Below are 18,108 nucleotides of genomic sequence, written 5' to 3' on the forward strand. Positions count from 1 at the left end.
TTCAGATCCTCGAAATGCATCACTAGGACAAATAAGGCTTGATTATTTTTCTTATTCTCTGCCAGATCGGTCCAACTAAGTGACCAAAACAGAAAGCTTGTGGAGGCCATCAGGCAAGGTGAGTGGGCGTGCATGCTACAAGGGGGTGGAGCCAAGTGTCCGTTCACCTGGTCAGGGCCAGCGTGTAATGCGTCCACACGTTTTGCGTAGGTCACATTTTTGAGCTCCAGGAGTATGTGCTACATAAATATGCCCTGGAAGAAGCGGACGAGAAGGGGTGGTTCCCATTGCATGAGGCTGTGGTTCAACCCATTCAGCAGATACTTGAGACCGTTCTGGACGGTAAGGAAACCCACAAAAACCTAGAGTGAAACTGTAGATGTTATAGCTGTGCGAGCTGAACATAACAAGCGAAAATGAAAGACTAGCACAGCGTGTGGCCTCTGCAATTGAACTTTTGCATCTGTTCACCCAAGATGCAGGCCGTCAGAAAGTTACTGTCATCACGTGTGATGGATAAAAGTGTGTCAGAGGTCACAAGTTAGTTTATTCAAATAGAAAGTTGGTTTTCTTTTAAAAGTTAATTGGGGTGGGCGGCTGGTAGGATGGTTCAGCAGTTAGGATATCATCTCAGGCAGCTCATAAACACCTGTAACTCCAGCTCCAAGGGATCCGACGCCCTCTTGTGGCCTAAGTGGGCACCTGCACACAGGTCGCATCTACTCACATAGTCTTACAAATACACATAGAAAAAAACTAAAAGATTTCTAAGAGTTAATTTAAAATTTTCATTTTCAACTATTCTTGATCTAGTTTCCAAAATTATACACACACACACACACACACATATATATATATATGTACATATATATATATATATATAATGTTACAACAAATAGTGGTTGTCCCTATATTACATTAATATTTTAATAATGTAAGCATCGCTGTGATAAATCAACACAGCATTCTATTTTAGTATTTTTCCACATCTCTGCATTGTATAAAATATATTAAGAATGTCTTACCTTTAAGCTTCAGTGTTGTTTTCTAATTTTTGCTTCGAGAGATGAGAAATATTTGCTAATTAGCCAGACAATTAGAGAATTAGCCAGATTGGCGGATATAAATGGCATTGATGATCTTTCTTCTGTAGCACAAAGAGATGTCCACTCATATATATTTCTCATTTATATTCTTCATTTGACAAAACCAATCTCATATACAATTTACATATTTAAAAGATGGGGGAATTAATTTACAATGCATTAAGAAATGAGAATTAATAACCTATTTTAAAGATAAATAAGTCGAGGCATAGATGTTGGTTTCCCCAGTTGTCAGCTGGATTAGCCAATCTATGTGTCTGCTGATCCTCACTGTCCTTTGGTAATCTTTTTATTATTTTACTCGATATTATGTGTATAGTATTAGGTGATTCTGATTTATACAAAATCACATAAGCAGGTGTGGTTTTAACTTCTCAACGAAATGCTTTCACATCTCAGCATCCTATAAGACACTCTGGGAATTCAAGACTTGTGATGGAGAAACGCCCTTGACTCTGGCAATCAAAGCTGGTCTGGTGGAAAATGTCAAGACATTGCTAGAAAAAGGGGTATGGCCCAACACCAAAAATGACAAAGGAGAGACACCTCTTCTGATTGGTAAATGGTTTTTTCCTAGAATTTTGATAATTTGGAGCCATTATAAATATTTAATAAGTGTTTTTTTAGGAACCACTGAGCAATGGCTAAAATTTTGTCTGAATGCCTTCCCTTCCCCAACCTTTCTATGCTCCCAGCCCTACGTCATCTGCCCATGAATTTCATTCTCCCGTCCCACAAAAGGCGTCATGGAAGTTTGCCATGGAGTTTAACTCTTAGTGTACAGAAAAGCAGGAGGGTGCTAATTAGTTCAGTGACACCATGGGTGACAAATCTAAAGGAATGCCCACGAGATAAGGTCAAGATGGAAGGGAGAGTGTGTGTCCAAGATGCTGCCAGAGAAGGCGCTAGAGAGGATGAGGGAAAGAGGAGCCTTCTACGTCAGAATAGTCACGTGAGAATCGAGAGGCGAGGAGATGCTGTGGACCGTACTGAGCTCGGCCCCTCTTAAGAGCTTACAGCTGTGGCACTGTGCAGAAAGGGTGGCAATTGAACCTCGTTATGCATCCGCTTCGCAACCTTCATCCCCTACTAATGCCGAATGAGAATATGACGATTGGCCAGGCAGTGGCGCTCCATGCCCTTTAATCCCAGCGCTCAGGAAGCAGAGGCAAGCGCACCTCTGAGTCTGAGGCCAGGCTGATTTCCAGAACAGGGCAGCCAGGACAACACTGAGAAACTGTGCCTTGAAAAACAAAACAAAACCAACCAACAAAAACAAACCAACCAAAAACAAACAGTAGCAACCCAAAGAATCTGATGACTAAAGAAAGAGGTGAGATTGACTGTGTGTGATCCAAGGTAACATTGGCTTTCCTGAGGGACACGTGGGTGGAATAAGAATTTGGGGTTTGAACCAGAGCTTCCAGGGACTAAGTCACTACCCAAAGACTATACATGGACTGACACTAGACTCTGACCTCATAGGTAGCAATGAATATCCTAGTAAGAGCACCAGTGGAAGGGGAAGCCCTTGGTCCTGCCAAGACTGAACCCCCAGTGAATGTGATTGTTGGAGGGAGGGCGGTAATGGGAGGAGGATGGGGAGGGAACACCCTTATAGAAAGGGAGGGGGAGGGGCTTGGGGGATGTTGGCCCGGAAACCGGGAAAGGGAATAACAATCGAAATGTAAATAAGAAATACTCAAGTTAATAAAAAAAGAAAAAAAGAAAAAGAAAGTCATGGAATTTGCAGTTAGGTGGACAGACTTAGAATCTAGACTATTAAATGAAGTCATGTAAACGTGAAAAGAAAAAAAAAGTATTTGGGGTTTGGTACCTGAGATCTGTGGACTTATATCCTGTCTGAAACCGTGGTAAGGGCTCATCTATGATAGTTCCCCGAGAAAAGAGAAGCCAGATGCTTTGCTGGGCATTCTGGATTTAAAGGCATCGATTACTCTTTTGCTTGCAATTCGTAGAAGAGCTAGATAAACGTAAGTGGGAAATTAATGCAAATGCTACCAGGAAGGCACATACGGAGAGTAAATTAAGGGAATTTAATAAAAAGTCATTGCAGCTGCAAAAACTCAGAGTCTTAATTTCCCAAAATCTCTTGAGAAATATAGAGACAGCATCAATGGACTTTAAAAAAAAAAAATGGACCATCAAGGTGAGTTTATGTTTTGTTCTTTGAAACTTGCTGCTCATGGATCATTAATGCACAAAGGAGAGAGAAGATGGGGAAAGGTCCTTTCTCCATGTTACCCCATTTTTAATGTTTTTCTTGACTTAATCCTTCATCTTCGTGCCTACTCATGCCGTATGCTCAGATGGCAAAAATGAAATAAGCCTAAGACCACCCAGGACCCCTCCTCCTGCTCAGCCATCTGGCTCTGACTTGCTGTGCTCGATGGAATACAGTCGTGTTAGCGTTTCCTGATGAGTGGTAAAGTATCAGATTTGTGGCGATCTGACACTTAGGATGGTTTTTGCCCTTGGATGGACTCTGTGTTCATCCAGGGGTCATGGTGTCCATCTTTCCTCTGCTGGATCCTCATGCTGACCGTAGCCAGCACAGCTGGGTGTGGAGCTCTGAGAACTGTTTGTCCTGGGGTCTCGGATCCACTGGTCTCCGTTCTCCATGACTCTCCACGTTCACAGTCCATGTCACTTCTGACAGTCCACCTCACAAATCAAAATGTACCTTCCTCAGCTCGTTCCTCTTTCACTTTCTCAGTCCTTACCCAGAAGTCTCAGAGCTCCCTTCTCTGTGAGTTTTCTGAGTCACTTGGAGATGCTATGTAAACTACTAATGAAACTCATGAATTCAGAAGAGGAAGAAAATGACAAAGCAGAAATAAACAGGGGAAGCCAGCAAACCGCAGATTTCCAAGAGTATCTTAAGTAATACCAATTCTAATTAAGTAAAATTCTAATTAAAAATCTGAATATGTAAACCATATAAATTCTAATAAAGAAATTGAAATTTTGATTTTCAAATTCTATATAATTTATATTTAAATACCATACATAAAAGACTATGTATAAAACTACACATAAGTTCATATTTTATTATCAACTATGTTGACTCATAATGCACCTTATGGATTTAATTATTTCAGTTGGTTATTAGTTTAGACAGTCTTTACAGATTATCTGTAAAGGATGAATCCTCACCAATGGAATTATTATTTCTATGGAAAATACATTCTTCCAAAGAATTAAATAAGAAATGAAAGTATAAATTTTAAGAAATTACTTTAGTTGAACATTTCCTGCATACTCTGTTTTGTTTTGATTTTTTCCATGAAGAAAGGTCAATCATGCTAATAGCATCTTCCAGAGGGAAGCAGACAGGTGGCATCATAAAGGAAAGAGACCCATTATCATGAGATTTTGCCCCTAAAATTTAAAAACCAGAAACAATAGCAATAAGGTAAAATCAAGCTCACCCCTCTTAGCAGTGACAGCAGCTAAGAGAATGAGGTAATGCACCTCAGAACCACAGTGGCAGGTGGGGAGTTCAGGAAGTGGCGTTTATCAGCATAAAACATAATAATAAGAAGAGATGCACACTTCACCTCCCTCTTCTGAGGTAGGGTCCAGCTCTTTACCTGTTCCTCGACTGGAGTACAATTTGCTGATGAACGGTATCTTTGGTAGGGAAAATACGTGTTTCGATGGGGACCAACCTCCTAGGAATAATACCAATACTAAGAATAATTTATTGTGCTCATATTTTATACTGGGTACCATAGGTAATGCTTAACATACATTATTTAATTTGTACAACATACATAGTATGCCCCCATATTTTTGGTAAAGAGATTGAAGTTTGGAATGAATACCCACAAAATCTATACATCTTGGTGATGACCACTTGTCGTGAAATTCTTACCCACTCTGAGTCCTACAGACTCAGACTGCACACATAGAAATTTGGGCATGAGAAAGCAAAAGCACATGAGGAATACACTATCTTTTTACAAGAAGGGAGAATGGGTGCTAGCTATTTTGATGTTAGTTTAAATAAATCAGTTCCATCTGAAGTCCTCGTGTTGATAAGGCAACTTCATGTTAACATTCTGTTCAAGCTATAAAACAGGGCTCCTATGACATAGTATCTGCACTGATTAAATACAACACCAGCCTTGAACAGCCCTGTGTCAAGAGGTGGTCAGCAATGCATGAAGCAGCGAAGCAAGGCCGCAAAGATATTATCACTCTGCTCCTGAATCACAGAGGTGACGTCCACCTGAGAGATGGCTTTGGAGTCACGCCCTTAGGGGTGGCTGCTGAGTATGGCCACTGTGATGTGCTGGAGCATCTTATTCACAAAGGTACGTGAAGGCAGTTACTCTGTCTTCCTCTCTCTCCTGAGTATAAAGGGGTGGGGCTTTATCCTGGACCCCCACTGAACCCCGATTCTACGACTTAACCTCTATTCATTATGACCAACGGAGATCTGCAAGACCAGCCCTGATTGCTTTCTCTAGAGGCAGCCCAGTTTCCACATAGATTTGTGAAGAAGGCCTTAACTGTCATCTTGGCTGGATTTCTCCTCCCTTCCATTTTCTGATGTCTCAATCCCCCTTAACTGGGACGAGAGGTTGGATTTATCTCTAAATCTCTATCACTTTCTTTCCCAAACCCAACTGTTGCAAAGTACCAAAGTCTGCCTTATCGTCACGTTGCCATGTGTCTGCCTTCTTTGTCAGGTCCTTCCCGCCTTTCCTAGACCAGTATGATCATTTGCTAACTCTTCTCCAGATTTCTATTCTTCCTGTCAGGGAACCCATACCATGCACTACAGCTTGAGTTCCTCTAGCTCAAGTGCAACATCAATAATGTGTTCTATTCCAAACACCGCTGCAATGGCTTCTGATAATTAGAATTGCTTTTCCAGGCCTTGAGCTTCACTACTCCAATCCTACATATCTGGCAAAACAGAATATGGCTGTTCTCTCTGCGTCAATTTAGGTCAAGATCCTTGCTCTCATTTAGGATAATATTCAGTAAAAATTCAAAGTGGGTCTCTCGAGATATTCTCATAAATCCTTTCCCAACCTCTCCAACAGATGGTGTCATTCCCTACCCCTCAGACCTCCAATGTTTCAACTGTACAGCCAGGAGAAACTCAATTCCTAACCGCTAGCTCCTAGCTCCACCTCCTCTCTATGAGACCCTTGTCAACTTCCAAGCCCCAGACTCATCCATAAGTGAACCACACGATCCCCCAAAGGACCTTGTATGGGTGAAAATTAGCATTTTTTTGTGTTTCCCAATGTATGTTCATTGAATTATCACACAATCCCAGAGGAATAAGCTACATTAGTTTACAGAGGGAGAAACAGAGACACATAAAAAAACCAAATCCCAATCCATGAAGTAAGCAGCCAGGTCCATTATCAGAGATGACTCTCTTCCCTTTATGGTACATGTTCTACAAAGCTGTCCCCAAAGCTGGCTACACTGTGTGTTCTCTAGTTACCGTTTCATTTGCTCTTTAAGCTCTGTGAGTCAGGCTTATTCAGTTTAGGGCCACACACACTATTTGTGCCCTGTAGGTATCCATAAATAGTTTTGAGAGAATGCTACCTGTTATCAAATTTAAAAGTCTCATGATCATATTTCTCGAAGCAGGACTGGCTTGTTTTCATTCACGTTCTTGTGACTCCCTCTCCTTGAGAGTTTAGTAAAATGAAGCATGTTGCCTGTTATCGAATGGTTAAGCTTTTATCAGAAAGAAGAAAATGACAGACTACTTTAACAGAAAGTCTTAACACTGCCCAGCCGTCTAAGCCACGTGCTTTACACCGCCAGGTGGTGATGTGTTTGCTTTGGCGGATGATGGGGCATCTGTGCTATTCGAGGCAGCAGGAGGTGGAAACCCTGATTGCATCTCCCTCTTGCTGAAATACGGAGGAAGTGGCAACGTACCCAACAGAGCGGGGCATCTTCCCATACATCGAGCTGCCTATGAGGGACATTATCTGTAAGTAAGATATCAAGGCGATCACTTTAAGTTAAAAAAAAAAAAAACAACAACAACACTAAGGCGTGTGTACAGTACAATCTCTCGATATGGGATACTCCCCCCAAATCTCCAAGGGAAATAGCCACACATTTTTTTTATTTCGATGCTTGGAAATGATTTCATAGCTTTTTCACTCTTATTCTATACTCTTGACCTTCACAGAATGAATTTTTAATATTCTTTTTAGTAATAAAAAATATTCCTTGTAGAGGAATAAAGTTGTAATTGAGAAATCTTCACCATTTGGCACTTCTGTATTTAAAAAAAAAAAGTTCAACAAATGAGTACGAAGTCTCTGAACGTTTTGCCGTTGACCAAGGATTAGAATTTGTAGTCATGCTGTGCTGTACTTCAGCTATTTCCTAGCATTGCAGAGTGTATATGATACTCTAACGATGAGTATATTGTTAAATAGAAAAGATTCATTACATCCTAGACTGAGTGGAATTTTCCACCACAAAATGTTATAAGCAATACAGTAATAGAAGCCTAGAATCGCAACATTAAACTCTCCACCAAACGATGATGATTTTCAGAAATTAAAAAATAAGTCGCACGTTCAAAAACTTTGAGAGAGCTAGGGTTTATTATTTCTGGTAGCCACACGGGCCAAGTTAAGGGACCAGTGACGCATAATTGATGCGAAGTGACATGTTGTTAAAGTTTACCTGGATTTACTCCCAGCGTTCATAAATTCACACATGATAGCTCTGAGTTAGGCACAGGAGATCAAGTTATCCTTGGTTGTGGCTCTCCTGAGTGGCTACATGGTGAGTGAAGTGTGAAATTCACAAGCATTCATCACATGTATTTAGAAACATGAGCTTGGGAACCGTTATTTCATCTGACCAATACAGGTTTGATGGAATACGGAAGGTTCTGCTTTGTGCTAAGAATTCATTGAGAGCTGTATAGGAGACAGGATGTATGTGGGCGATATATACAGGTGGCTTAAAAATCAATGAAATAGAAACAATAAGAATCAAAAGATCAAAACTCCATCTCTTCCTTTCACATTGGAAGGTAGGACCTTGGACAAGTCCTGTTCTCCTTAAGCCTTTATATTGTTCATCTTTAAATGAAAGGGTTATGCGTATGCCGTGCAAGTCATTTGCCAAGACTGCATGGTTTCTAGTGGTCAGGGTTATGCAGTGTGCTTCTATGCCATGACTCTTTGGCAATTTGGCAATCACATCTATTGATTTATAAACTTTGTTGTCAAGAGGCAGAAGTGTGGGGAGAGCCCTGAGGACTAAAACCTAGAACGAAACACGGAAGATACAGGATGTTCCCTGGGGATTTTTAGGATGGGAAACTAAATTGAAACTCAACTAAATCCCATTAAATTAAACAGGAGTCTCTTGACTCGCAAAGTTTAAACAAGTCTCACAAAGTTATGTAGAGGAAATATGGAAAGCTAAACAAAGTAAAAGCACTTGTCTAACGAGACAAGCTTTATTTAGTTGTTTGATTTTCTTTATGCAATGGAGTTAAAGGAGGTTTGTTTTTTCCTCTAGTGCTCTGAAATATCTGATCCCAGTAACATCCAAACACGCAATTGAGAAAAGCGGCCTAACCCCAATTCACTCAGCAGCCGATGGACAAAATGCCCAGTGCCTCGAACTGCTCATTGAAAATGGTTTTGATGTCAACGCCCTGCTCGCCGACCACATTTCCCAGAGCTACGATGACGAGAGAAAGACTGCACTGTATTTTGCGGTCTCTAATAATGATATCCACTGCACTGAAGTCCTTCTGGCTGCAGGGGCAGACCCCAACTTAGATCCCCTCAACTGTCTCCTCGTGGCAGTGAGGGCCAATAGACATGAAATCGTCCGGCTGCTTCTCTCCTATGGGGCTAACGTCAACTGTTACTTTATGCATGTGAATGACACGCGCTTCCCCAGTGCCATTCAGTACGCCCTAAATGATGAGATCATGCTGAGGCTGCTGCTGAACAATGGTTACCAAGTGGAGCTGTGCTTTGACTGCATGCACGGAGACATCTTTGGGAACTCATTTGTGTGGTCAGAGATAGAGGAGGAGGGACTGCCGGGATGGACGTCTTGCGTAATAAAAGATAATCCGGTGAGCTCCTTTCCGTCTTTTTTTTGGATCAGTCCTTCAACTAATTTTTCTCAGGAATCTTTACGTTTTAATTTTTTTTAACCCTTTAGATTTATTCGTGGACTTCCAAAGTTGATCAGGAGTATGTCGTTTAACGTTTAGTTATTTATAAAATATCCAAAATTTCTTCCTGTTATTCCTAGATATATAGCATTGTGGTCCTAAAATATAAATGAAATGGCTTTAGGATTAATGGTATTAAGTCTTGTTTTATAGCCAAATTATAACCTATTCTGGAGGGTATTTTATATTGTAAATAAAATACACAACCTTCCAGTTTAACCCATGAAACGTCACTCAATTAAGGATGTTATGGCACAGAGAATTTAATTTATATACTTCTCATTTTTTGTGTCTTATTACTGTAGACAGATACACATAAAGTGGGCCAGGAAAAAAGGCTATTTCTTTTCTTGGGTTGGAAACAGGGTGTCAAACAATTTTAAAATGCAATTATCCACCTGTACCCACTTGGTAGAATATTGGGGCTAGAGAGAAAAAAAAACCTTCTATGTCATGTTCACTGTGATCCCAACAGAAACGTGAAAAATGCATTTAGTACTATCTGTTCAAAGTAATAATAGTTCAAATGGCATTTCTTTTTCATTTTTCATCATAATCATGAATGCTTTCATTCCCATAAAAAGATAATACCAATTATATGTTTAATATACTAAAGTACCACTAAATTACCTGTTGTCATTTTTCTCAGTTCTGTGAGTTCATTACAGTTCCATGGATGAAGCACTTGGTGGGCAACATTGTCCGCATACTGATAGATTACATGGATTATGTCCCTCTGTGTGCAAAACTGAAGTCCGTGCTAGAAGTACAGAGAGAATGGCCGGAAATCCGCCAAATAATAGGTAAAAACAAATATTTCCTTTACTTTAAATTTGTATTTGCTTATTGTGTGTGTGTGTGTGTGTGTGTGTGTGCGCGTGTGTGTTGTGAATGTGACGAGTGAGTTTTTCCTATCCTTAGAGACGCTTATGACGCAATGACCATACTAGTTTTGAGCGTCCCTCTCGCACGGAATTTGGTGTGGAAATGCCAATTCCTACAAAAAGGAGTGACAACTGATGGGAGGAACTTTGTGAGACTGAACCTGGAGCATCTGCTCATATCAGGGAGCCAAGAAACTCGGTGACTATCAGAACCGGGTCAGAAGAGTCCATGAGCCATCCTAACGAGACTCTCAGTGGCCGAACAGGACCATTCAAGTTTCAAAAACACAGTTGTTTCAATGAGTATTATTAATATATCCAAAGTGTCTAAATACATGACACCTTAAAACCTGATCATTTCGAAGGGTTAATAGAGAATCGACTTACCTTCAAATTCGTTAAAAACACGTAAGCCTTTTTTCCTGCCTTGTTTATATGAAATGTCACAAGTAACCGAAAATAGATGAGCGACAAATCTCTTCATGAAGTATCTTAGTGAATGAAAACTTATGTAACTATCATTTTATACCTTGAATAAACAAATGGATATGCTTGTTAAACCTTGGCTATTGCCAGTGTCATATCCATATCGTGGAGGTCCCAGAGGAGAGAAAATCACTGGCCGAACAGATCAGACATAAGTAGGATCAAGCTCTGGACTCAACTACTAGCTTTCAAAACAGTGGAGGAGACAATGGGACACGGAGCTACACCATGGGAAAACATAGGAATTTGGGTTCTTTATTGAGTAAGTGACATGATAAAAATGGATGAGAAAGAGCTTGAAGTTCATAAGATATTTAAACAATATTCTGTAACTTTTTAGGCCTCCAGCTAAAGGAAAGCCTCAGACGAATGACATATGATGTTGACTGCTGACCTACATATGCACACACTCATTCACTTAACTGCCACACTCATGTGGCGCACACACACAGACACACACACGCACACACAAACACACACCCCCCAAAAAGAAACATTAGGAACTATTCACTTCAGTGATAAAAGTGGTCACATTTTGTTATATTCGATGTTAAATTTTAAATTATATTCTTTTACTACTAAAACGAAGGCATATACTTGTAATCCCAGCATTTGGAGGCCCAAGCAGGGAGGTCACATTGTTTCGTCAGTCCTGTAATTGGGACGGATCACTTAGAAGATGAGACTTCAAAAGGGGTGATTGCTGTACAAGTGGGGATCACGGTGGTTTATGGGAGAAGGAGGAATGCAGGTTGGAAGGCTGAGCAACCATCTTCTGTGGCTGGCTGAAGTTCTATTTACTGAGGTAGGCGACCATGTTCGTCTGGTTAATGCTTCTAGTGCGTGAAACTATGTGTGTATGTAGTTAGTGCCAAGTTTTAAATTTTCAAAAGCAAAAGGCTTCAACGGTTTGTCTATTTCAAAATGAGAACACCACCAAAGTACAAATAAATTAATTTCCTAAAGTCTTGGGCATAGAGGATAACAAAGCCAGGGGTTGAGCCTTGTGTGTATCGCTTGGTATAATAGTGGCTTTCTCTGTAGTAATCCCTGTTATCTCGGTCAGAAGCAGAACGGGTTTTCCTAGGAAATGAGAATTGGTGACCCACATGTTACTACTGTAAATGAATTTCTAGTTGTGGTAGATTTGGAAAGATACTCCGGGTAAGAGTGAGGTTGGGATGCTTTTCTGTGATTTCAGCCGTTTGTTTCTGCAGCAGCTTGTCAGCCGGTTGCTGTGAGCGTGGTAAACCACTGGATGTCAGGGTTCCTCCAGCTACAAGTAAGGCGGTTGGTTCATTAAGGCACAAAATAAAATTGCGATCTTACAGACTGTGGCAAGGTGCCTATTTTGGTGCCTCACGTTTGTAGAAACTGGCCTCGTTCATTTTTGAGACAGGATTTTGCTATGCAGCCCAGTCTAGTCTGAAGCTCTGTATGTATCCCAGGCTGACCTCAAACCTATGACCTTCCTGCCTTGCCCTCCAAATGCTGGGATTATAGGTCTATGCCACCAAGGCTAACTTTGTTTTAATATTTAAAAGAAAATTTTATAATCAAATATAGCAGAATGGGATCACGTTCATCACTGAAGTGAATAGTCCCTAATGTTTCTTTGTGTTGCGTCTGTGTGTGTATGTGTGTGTGTGTGTGTGTGTGTGTGTGTGTGCCACATGAGTGTAACAGTTCAAACGAATGTGTATGTTCCCATGTAGATCAAAAGTGAACATCAGATGTCATTCCTCTGGGGGTTTCTGATTAGGTAGGCTAGCTGGCCAGTGGGCTTCCAGTATGTATCTGTTTCTGGCTCCCTAATAAACTGAACTCTTGAACAGCAAGCGTATTAGCTACTGAGCTGTCCCCCTCCCCCAACATTTATTGAACGTTATAGCCCAGTGTATCAAAGATGCTTCTAGTAGTCTGTTTGGACTGTTTATCCCTCAGACAATCTTATGAAGCAGATACTATTGTTATCCATGTTACATAAACGAGAATACTAATTATAGGGGTTAAGCCACTCTGCAAGGTCATACAAAGTGACACAGGCAGGGTGTTAATCCCGGCTGACTGAGTCCAGAGCCAACATTTACTTGTGTACTTGTTCTACGCTGCCACTTCTGTGCTGCCCCTTCACTGGTTCTGTTTGTTGGTATAAAATACCCGTGTTATAAATCTAATAAAGAGTAGGAATTTGGAAAAATATATTTACCTATCACCAGATATGTAAAGGTTAGTATCTAGTATGTTGCAGACACTGGAAACAGGCCTCAGATTGACTCGTGATCGATTTACGGAACTGTCTTAGTGATGTTTTACTGATAAATATTCACCAGAAAAACTAGTAGAGATGAGAGGAAATAAATATGTCCATATATTATTTAGTTCTAAAATAAAATAAAGGAGAAATGTGGGGCCATTTCCTACTTACCATCCAATCCATTTGTTTAATTAACAAACTGGACACCCATCAGGAGCCAGACTCGCTCCTTCCTGACACAGACGCAGACGCAGACAGAATTCCTGTCCTCATGGAGCTTTTGGGGCGAGGCTAGAGTACTTCATTGACATGTGAATCGAGGTCAGGGTCATCAGCTGCTAAAGTTCGTATTTTCAGAAATGTCCTGCGTGCTACTCTGGGACAATCTGCGTCTAATGTGTGAAGCCAATAAAACTTTCTCCTTGTCTCCCCGTTTATTTTAGAGAATCCTTGCTCACTGAAGCATCTGTGCCGATTAAAAATTCGCAGAGCTATGGGACTCCAGCGACTCTGCCAGCCAGCCTCCATGGAGAAGCTTCCTCTCCCAGCAGCGTTGCAAAGATACTTGTTATTTAAAGAATACGATCTCTACGGACAATAGCTGAAGCTAATATAACCTTACAATTATATTTTAAAATGTGATTCTTAAAGTATTTTTTTAAAAAAACTGTGATTCCCCTGGAGAAGTCACTGGAATCATTTTGTATTCTTAAGTGTATTTAACACCGCTGAGAATTTTGTAGCTGTGTCATGTCCCTACGGGAAGAACATGTACACTCTTAAAGACGTTTAGGCTTCTAAGATAAGTAATAGGCTGTATTTGATTTTCCTCAGTTGTTACGAGTCTTCAGATTCTCCCTTTCAATGTTTGAGAGTCTAGGCGTAAAAGGTAAATAACCCCTTTCTCACCCACCCCCAAACACGCACATATGCCAGCTCTAGAGGAGCTCCTCTGTGTATACAGACCCACCCTGTGATCCAGCTTCTCCTGAGCTTCTTGGCTCCGTCCCTAACAACTTCCTCACTGCTAAATTCTATAAACTACTTTCGTTCCCCTCCTGTTGATTCTTGTGGCATCTAACTCCATTTCCAGTTCTGTCCTTGGTCTTTATGATACGGATACTGCTATTTTCCCTCTCAGCCCTCCTCCCCAACCTCTCTGCCTCCGCTTCTGTATGCTGCTCCTCTTCCTGCAGGCACGTCCTGCAGGCAGTGTCACATCCTCCTTCCTTTTCTGATACGCTGTGTTCTCTGGGAAATTCCATTCAATGATCGTGGTTGTGATCGGTTTTGCTGGGGACCATAACGTTAGAGCTGAAGTTCAACCTTTTGTCTCCTATGTTTCAGAGCAGTTCCTGGTCGACGTTGATCTAACAGACCTCTAAACACAAAGATCTGTAGTTCACCGTGTCCTCAAATCCTTCCTTCACAAAACACTTGACTCTTACATTCTGCAGTTCAACATTAGCTCAGTCAATTCTGTTTCCAAATGAAAAGGACTTGGCATTGGTCCCAACACCCTCGCTCCCATTTTCTTACCCAGCGTGCCAACTCACCAAATGCCACTGGGTTTCTCTCTTACTACACCCACCATTTCCTGCTCAGCCCCACAAACTCCCTCTACATCTGACTGCATTCTTCCTCTTACTGAGGCAATCCAGTGCTGCTTATCTGGGTCCCCTGGCCTTTATCTACAGAGTCCACCCACAGCATTTCAGAATGAACTGTCCGAGACTTTAATAGAGCTCATTCCCTTGCTGAAAATCGCTCCCATCGTTTTGGGATAAAAAAAATCTCAAGCTCTCTCAGGACTGCCTTGCTTTAAGGACCCCGTCCTCTGTAGCCTTTCTGCATGCCCCACCCCCCTTTGGCAACGCCCTGGTTACACATCTTCTACAGCAGTTCCCAGGTTTTGTGGTTTTATAAAATCAGAGGTTTTCGTTTTATTAATAAAAAAATGAGGTCCTCTTTTTAAAGGATACCATCTATTACCACCAATTCAGTTTTAAAAGGGGGTTATTCCTTAGAAGGCTAGAAAACAGGATGGTGATAGGCTCACTCGTTAAAATGGATTGACGTTAGCTTTGAAAAGACGGACCTTGCTATTATCTCTTCGCTGACAAGCAAAACTTCACTGTAGTCCCCAAGTATCTGAGCCTCTTTGATAGAAAACGTTGTGAACCTCAGGACCTTTACATTTCCTTCACCCTCTCTATCTGAAGCTTTCTTTCCTCTCCTTTATGCCCCTGGCCCACTGATTAACCCTTACACTGCAGATCCTGGCTCAGCTGTTGTTTCCTCTGGGTGGAGGCCACTGCGGAGAGCTGTTCATGTGGTATTGTAGTGCTCTGTTCCGCTAGACTGGAAGCTCCACGGGGGCAGGACCGTGTCTGCTTTACTTCCCAGTATGTCCTCAAAGCCAAAGACACGCCCTAGAATGTGAATGTTATACAAGAACCAGACTCAAATAATCAGTGACTTGGTGGTAATATGATAGGTTAGAGTTTCTGACTTGGTGTATAACCTAGTAATGTACTTATTTAATAATATTTAAATTGCTTATTATTCCACTTTAATAGTGTGTTGTTTAGCATTTATTTTATCATAAGAGTAAATATTCTTTTGGTAGTAGTATCTTACTAGTTTGTAAATTTTCATTTACTTTCAGTTATCTTTGAAAGATAAATAAGTCTGGGGAGAAAATTATTTAATTAGAGTTATGGTTTCAATGTATCTCCTTGAGGATATTTTAAATACAAATTATTTGACAATGTATTTCACTCCCAACTGTGACTGTGATGTTTCATGTACAATATATCATAATTCTTGTGTTGCTTTCTTCATTGTGCTTAAAGTCACTGCTTATAAATGTTTCTCTAAATAAATGAAAAATAGAAATGAAGATATGTCTGCTGTCTGATACTTCGGATATTAAATGTATTTAGAGTAAATAAGTACAAGAACCACTTGGATATAAAATGTTAACTGGATGCACACGGAAAAAGTTTGTAAAGTCATGGTCTTGAGTAATTATCTCCCTCTTAACAGTGGGAGATGATACTGTATATGAAGCCCATTACAATTTAGACTTTTCCAACCAGGTTCTTGGTTTTGAGAGCACTAAATGGAAGGAGGAATGGATTCCTGTGTATCTCCTCCCTACAGTCAGGCTAAGAAACCAAACACTCTACAGAGGGGCTAATGTCTCCATGTGCATTGATAAGGTAGACTGTGGATGCCTTCTCCCCTGGCTGCCAAGATGCTTGTGGCTGTTTTTAGCTCTTGTTTTGTGTCATTCAGAGAGTCTGAGGGGGAAAGAGTGAGAATGACATCTGAGCTGAGTGGGTTTGGGTTAATGTTTCTATAGATGACCATCAATTCATACTTTGATTTCGGGTTAAACATATTCAACACCAGCAATGGAACCATGTTCTTCTTGAAGAATATGGTTGAATAATTAAAATTGGTTTCAGGAGATGTGCACTACACCCTTCAAAAAAGTCTTTTAAAAAAATCAATACATGTATCAGGAACCATAAAAAAATACAAGAGATGTATGTATGACACAGAGAAAAATACTTAATAGTCATCGAACTTTTATTACATATTTCTATCCAAATCTGGGTTTTAAGTCCTATTATTCTGCATATGCATCTACCTCCCAAATCATAAATCACTTAGAATATAAAAATTATATCTGCTTAAATTTATTCATTAAAAATTAACATTACACGTAAACAATACATATATATACATATATACATAAAATGCATGTATGGTATATGTATTTAAGGCAACACTTCTGTACACACACACACACACACACACACATTCTAATATATCATACCACTGCAATGCTATATTGTCTCGGTTAAAGTTTTATTGCTGTGATAAAACACCATGACCAAAAGCAACCTGGAGAGGAAATGGTTTATTGTATCTTATAGCTTATAGCGCACCATTCAGGAAAGTCGGGGCAGGAACTAAAGAAAGAACTAAGACAGAAACCTAAGGCAGAAGCCATGGAGGAGTTCTGCTTACTGGTCTGCTCTCTGTGGATTACTTAGCTTTCATAGTTATGTCATCCAGGACCAATTGCCCAGGGGTAGCACCGCCCAAATTGGGCTGGGACCTCCCACATCAATCTATAATTAAGTAAATGATTGACAGACTTGCCTATAGGCTAATCTTGTGGAGTCATTTTGTCAGTTGAGAGTTCCCCTTCCCAAATGCTTTTAGTCTATGCCAGGTTCTACAACAAAACCAAACCCAACCAGTAGTGTACACGAAGCAGGGACATGTACTTTGCATTAAGCAGCTGTTTGCTTCAGTGCACTAAGTAAGGACAAGAAAGACAGAAATCACAGGGTCTCACTTAAATGCAGAATTGAAAGAGGCAAGCAGAAGCAGAAAGTAGTAATTACCTGAAATTGGTAGCCAAGAAGAGGGAGCGGGATCCTTTAAGTAACATCAATTAGACTTGAATAACTTTAAAATGTTGTTCAACATGGTGGCTGTCATTAATAACAATGTTTTAATATTTGCTTAGCCACCTTTTACATATATCATTTCTGTAATTTATATATTTATATAATATATAAGTATATATTTATATGATTTATATATTTATATAATATATAAATTTATATATTTATATAATTATATATAATATATATTATATATTTTTAGTTCCCTTTTTATAATGGAATATTTGAAAGTAGGCAGCTCAAGGAAGGAATGGTTTATTTTAGCTTACGGTTTGGTTTGAAAGGGTTCCAGTCATTGTGGTAGAAGAGGCATGGCCATAAGAGCACGAGGTTGTTTTCTCACATCTGTCTGAATGAAGAGAACAGTGAATGTTGAAAGTCGGTTGGTACTCACCTGGCTTTCTTTGGCTTGTTTATTTAGTCCAGATCCCTATCCTGTGGGAGAGTTTCATGAACTTTAGGGTGGGTCTTCTCTTCTACATCAATCTTCTCTAGAAATACCCTCACAGACAAGCCCAGAAGTGTATCTTCTAAGTGATTCTAAATTTATATAAATTGACAATGAAGATTAGGCAACACAATGTAAAACTACTGTGGTGGTTTGAATATGCTTGGCCCATGGGAAGTGGTAATATTAGGAGGTGTGTGTTCTTATTAGAAT

The 18,108-nt window shown here is 40.2% G+C and overlaps 1 protein-coding gene and 1 long non-coding RNA gene across 4 annotated transcripts in view; one reads left to right on the forward strand and one right to left on the reverse strand.

Moving 5' to 3' along the window:
• The window catches only part of Asb15 (ankyrin repeat and SOCS box containing 15), a 26,912-nt gene extending 13,315 nt beyond the window's left edge, over positions 1–13,597 (forward strand). The window contains exons 3-10 of one of the 2 annotated variants that reach the window (XM_039108616.2): positions 66–118; positions 211–342; positions 1,506–1,664; positions 5,201–5,446; positions 6,930–7,101; positions 8,661–9,231; positions 9,983–10,136; positions 13,404–13,597. In XM_039108616.2, coding sequence (XP_038964544.1) covers positions 66–118; positions 211–342; positions 1,506–1,664; positions 5,201–5,446; positions 6,930–7,101; positions 8,661–9,231; positions 9,983–10,136; positions 13,404–13,561 — 1,645 coding nt within the window. In that variant the 3' untranslated portion in view covers positions 13,562–13,597. The remainder of the gene's footprint in view (positions 1–65; positions 119–210; positions 343–1,505; positions 1,665–5,200; positions 5,447–6,929; positions 7,102–8,660; positions 9,232–9,982; positions 10,137–13,403) is intronic. The other variant, XM_039108617.2, reaches the window with a different exon arrangement.
• LOC108350676 (uncharacterized) overlaps positions 1–18,108 on the reverse strand; it is a 59,963-nt gene that overhangs the window by 24,658 nt on the left and 17,197 nt on the right. The window contains exons 3-4 of one of the 2 annotated variants that reach the window (XR_010066116.1): positions 13,132–17,796; positions 9,225–9,431 (exon numbers count right to left, since the gene is read on the reverse strand). This is a non-coding gene — a long non-coding RNA (uncharacterized LOC108350676). Of the gene's footprint in view, positions 1–9,224; positions 9,432–13,131; positions 17,797–18,108 lie in introns of those variants that run through there. The other variant, XR_005503486.2, reaches the window with a different exon arrangement.

This window comes from Rattus norvegicus, chromosome 4, assembly GCF_036323735.1.
Source record: "Rattus norvegicus strain BN/NHsdMcwi chromosome 4, GRCr8, whole genome shotgun sequence".
Lineage (NCBI taxonomy): Eukaryota > Metazoa > Chordata > Mammalia > Rodentia > Muridae > Rattus > Rattus norvegicus.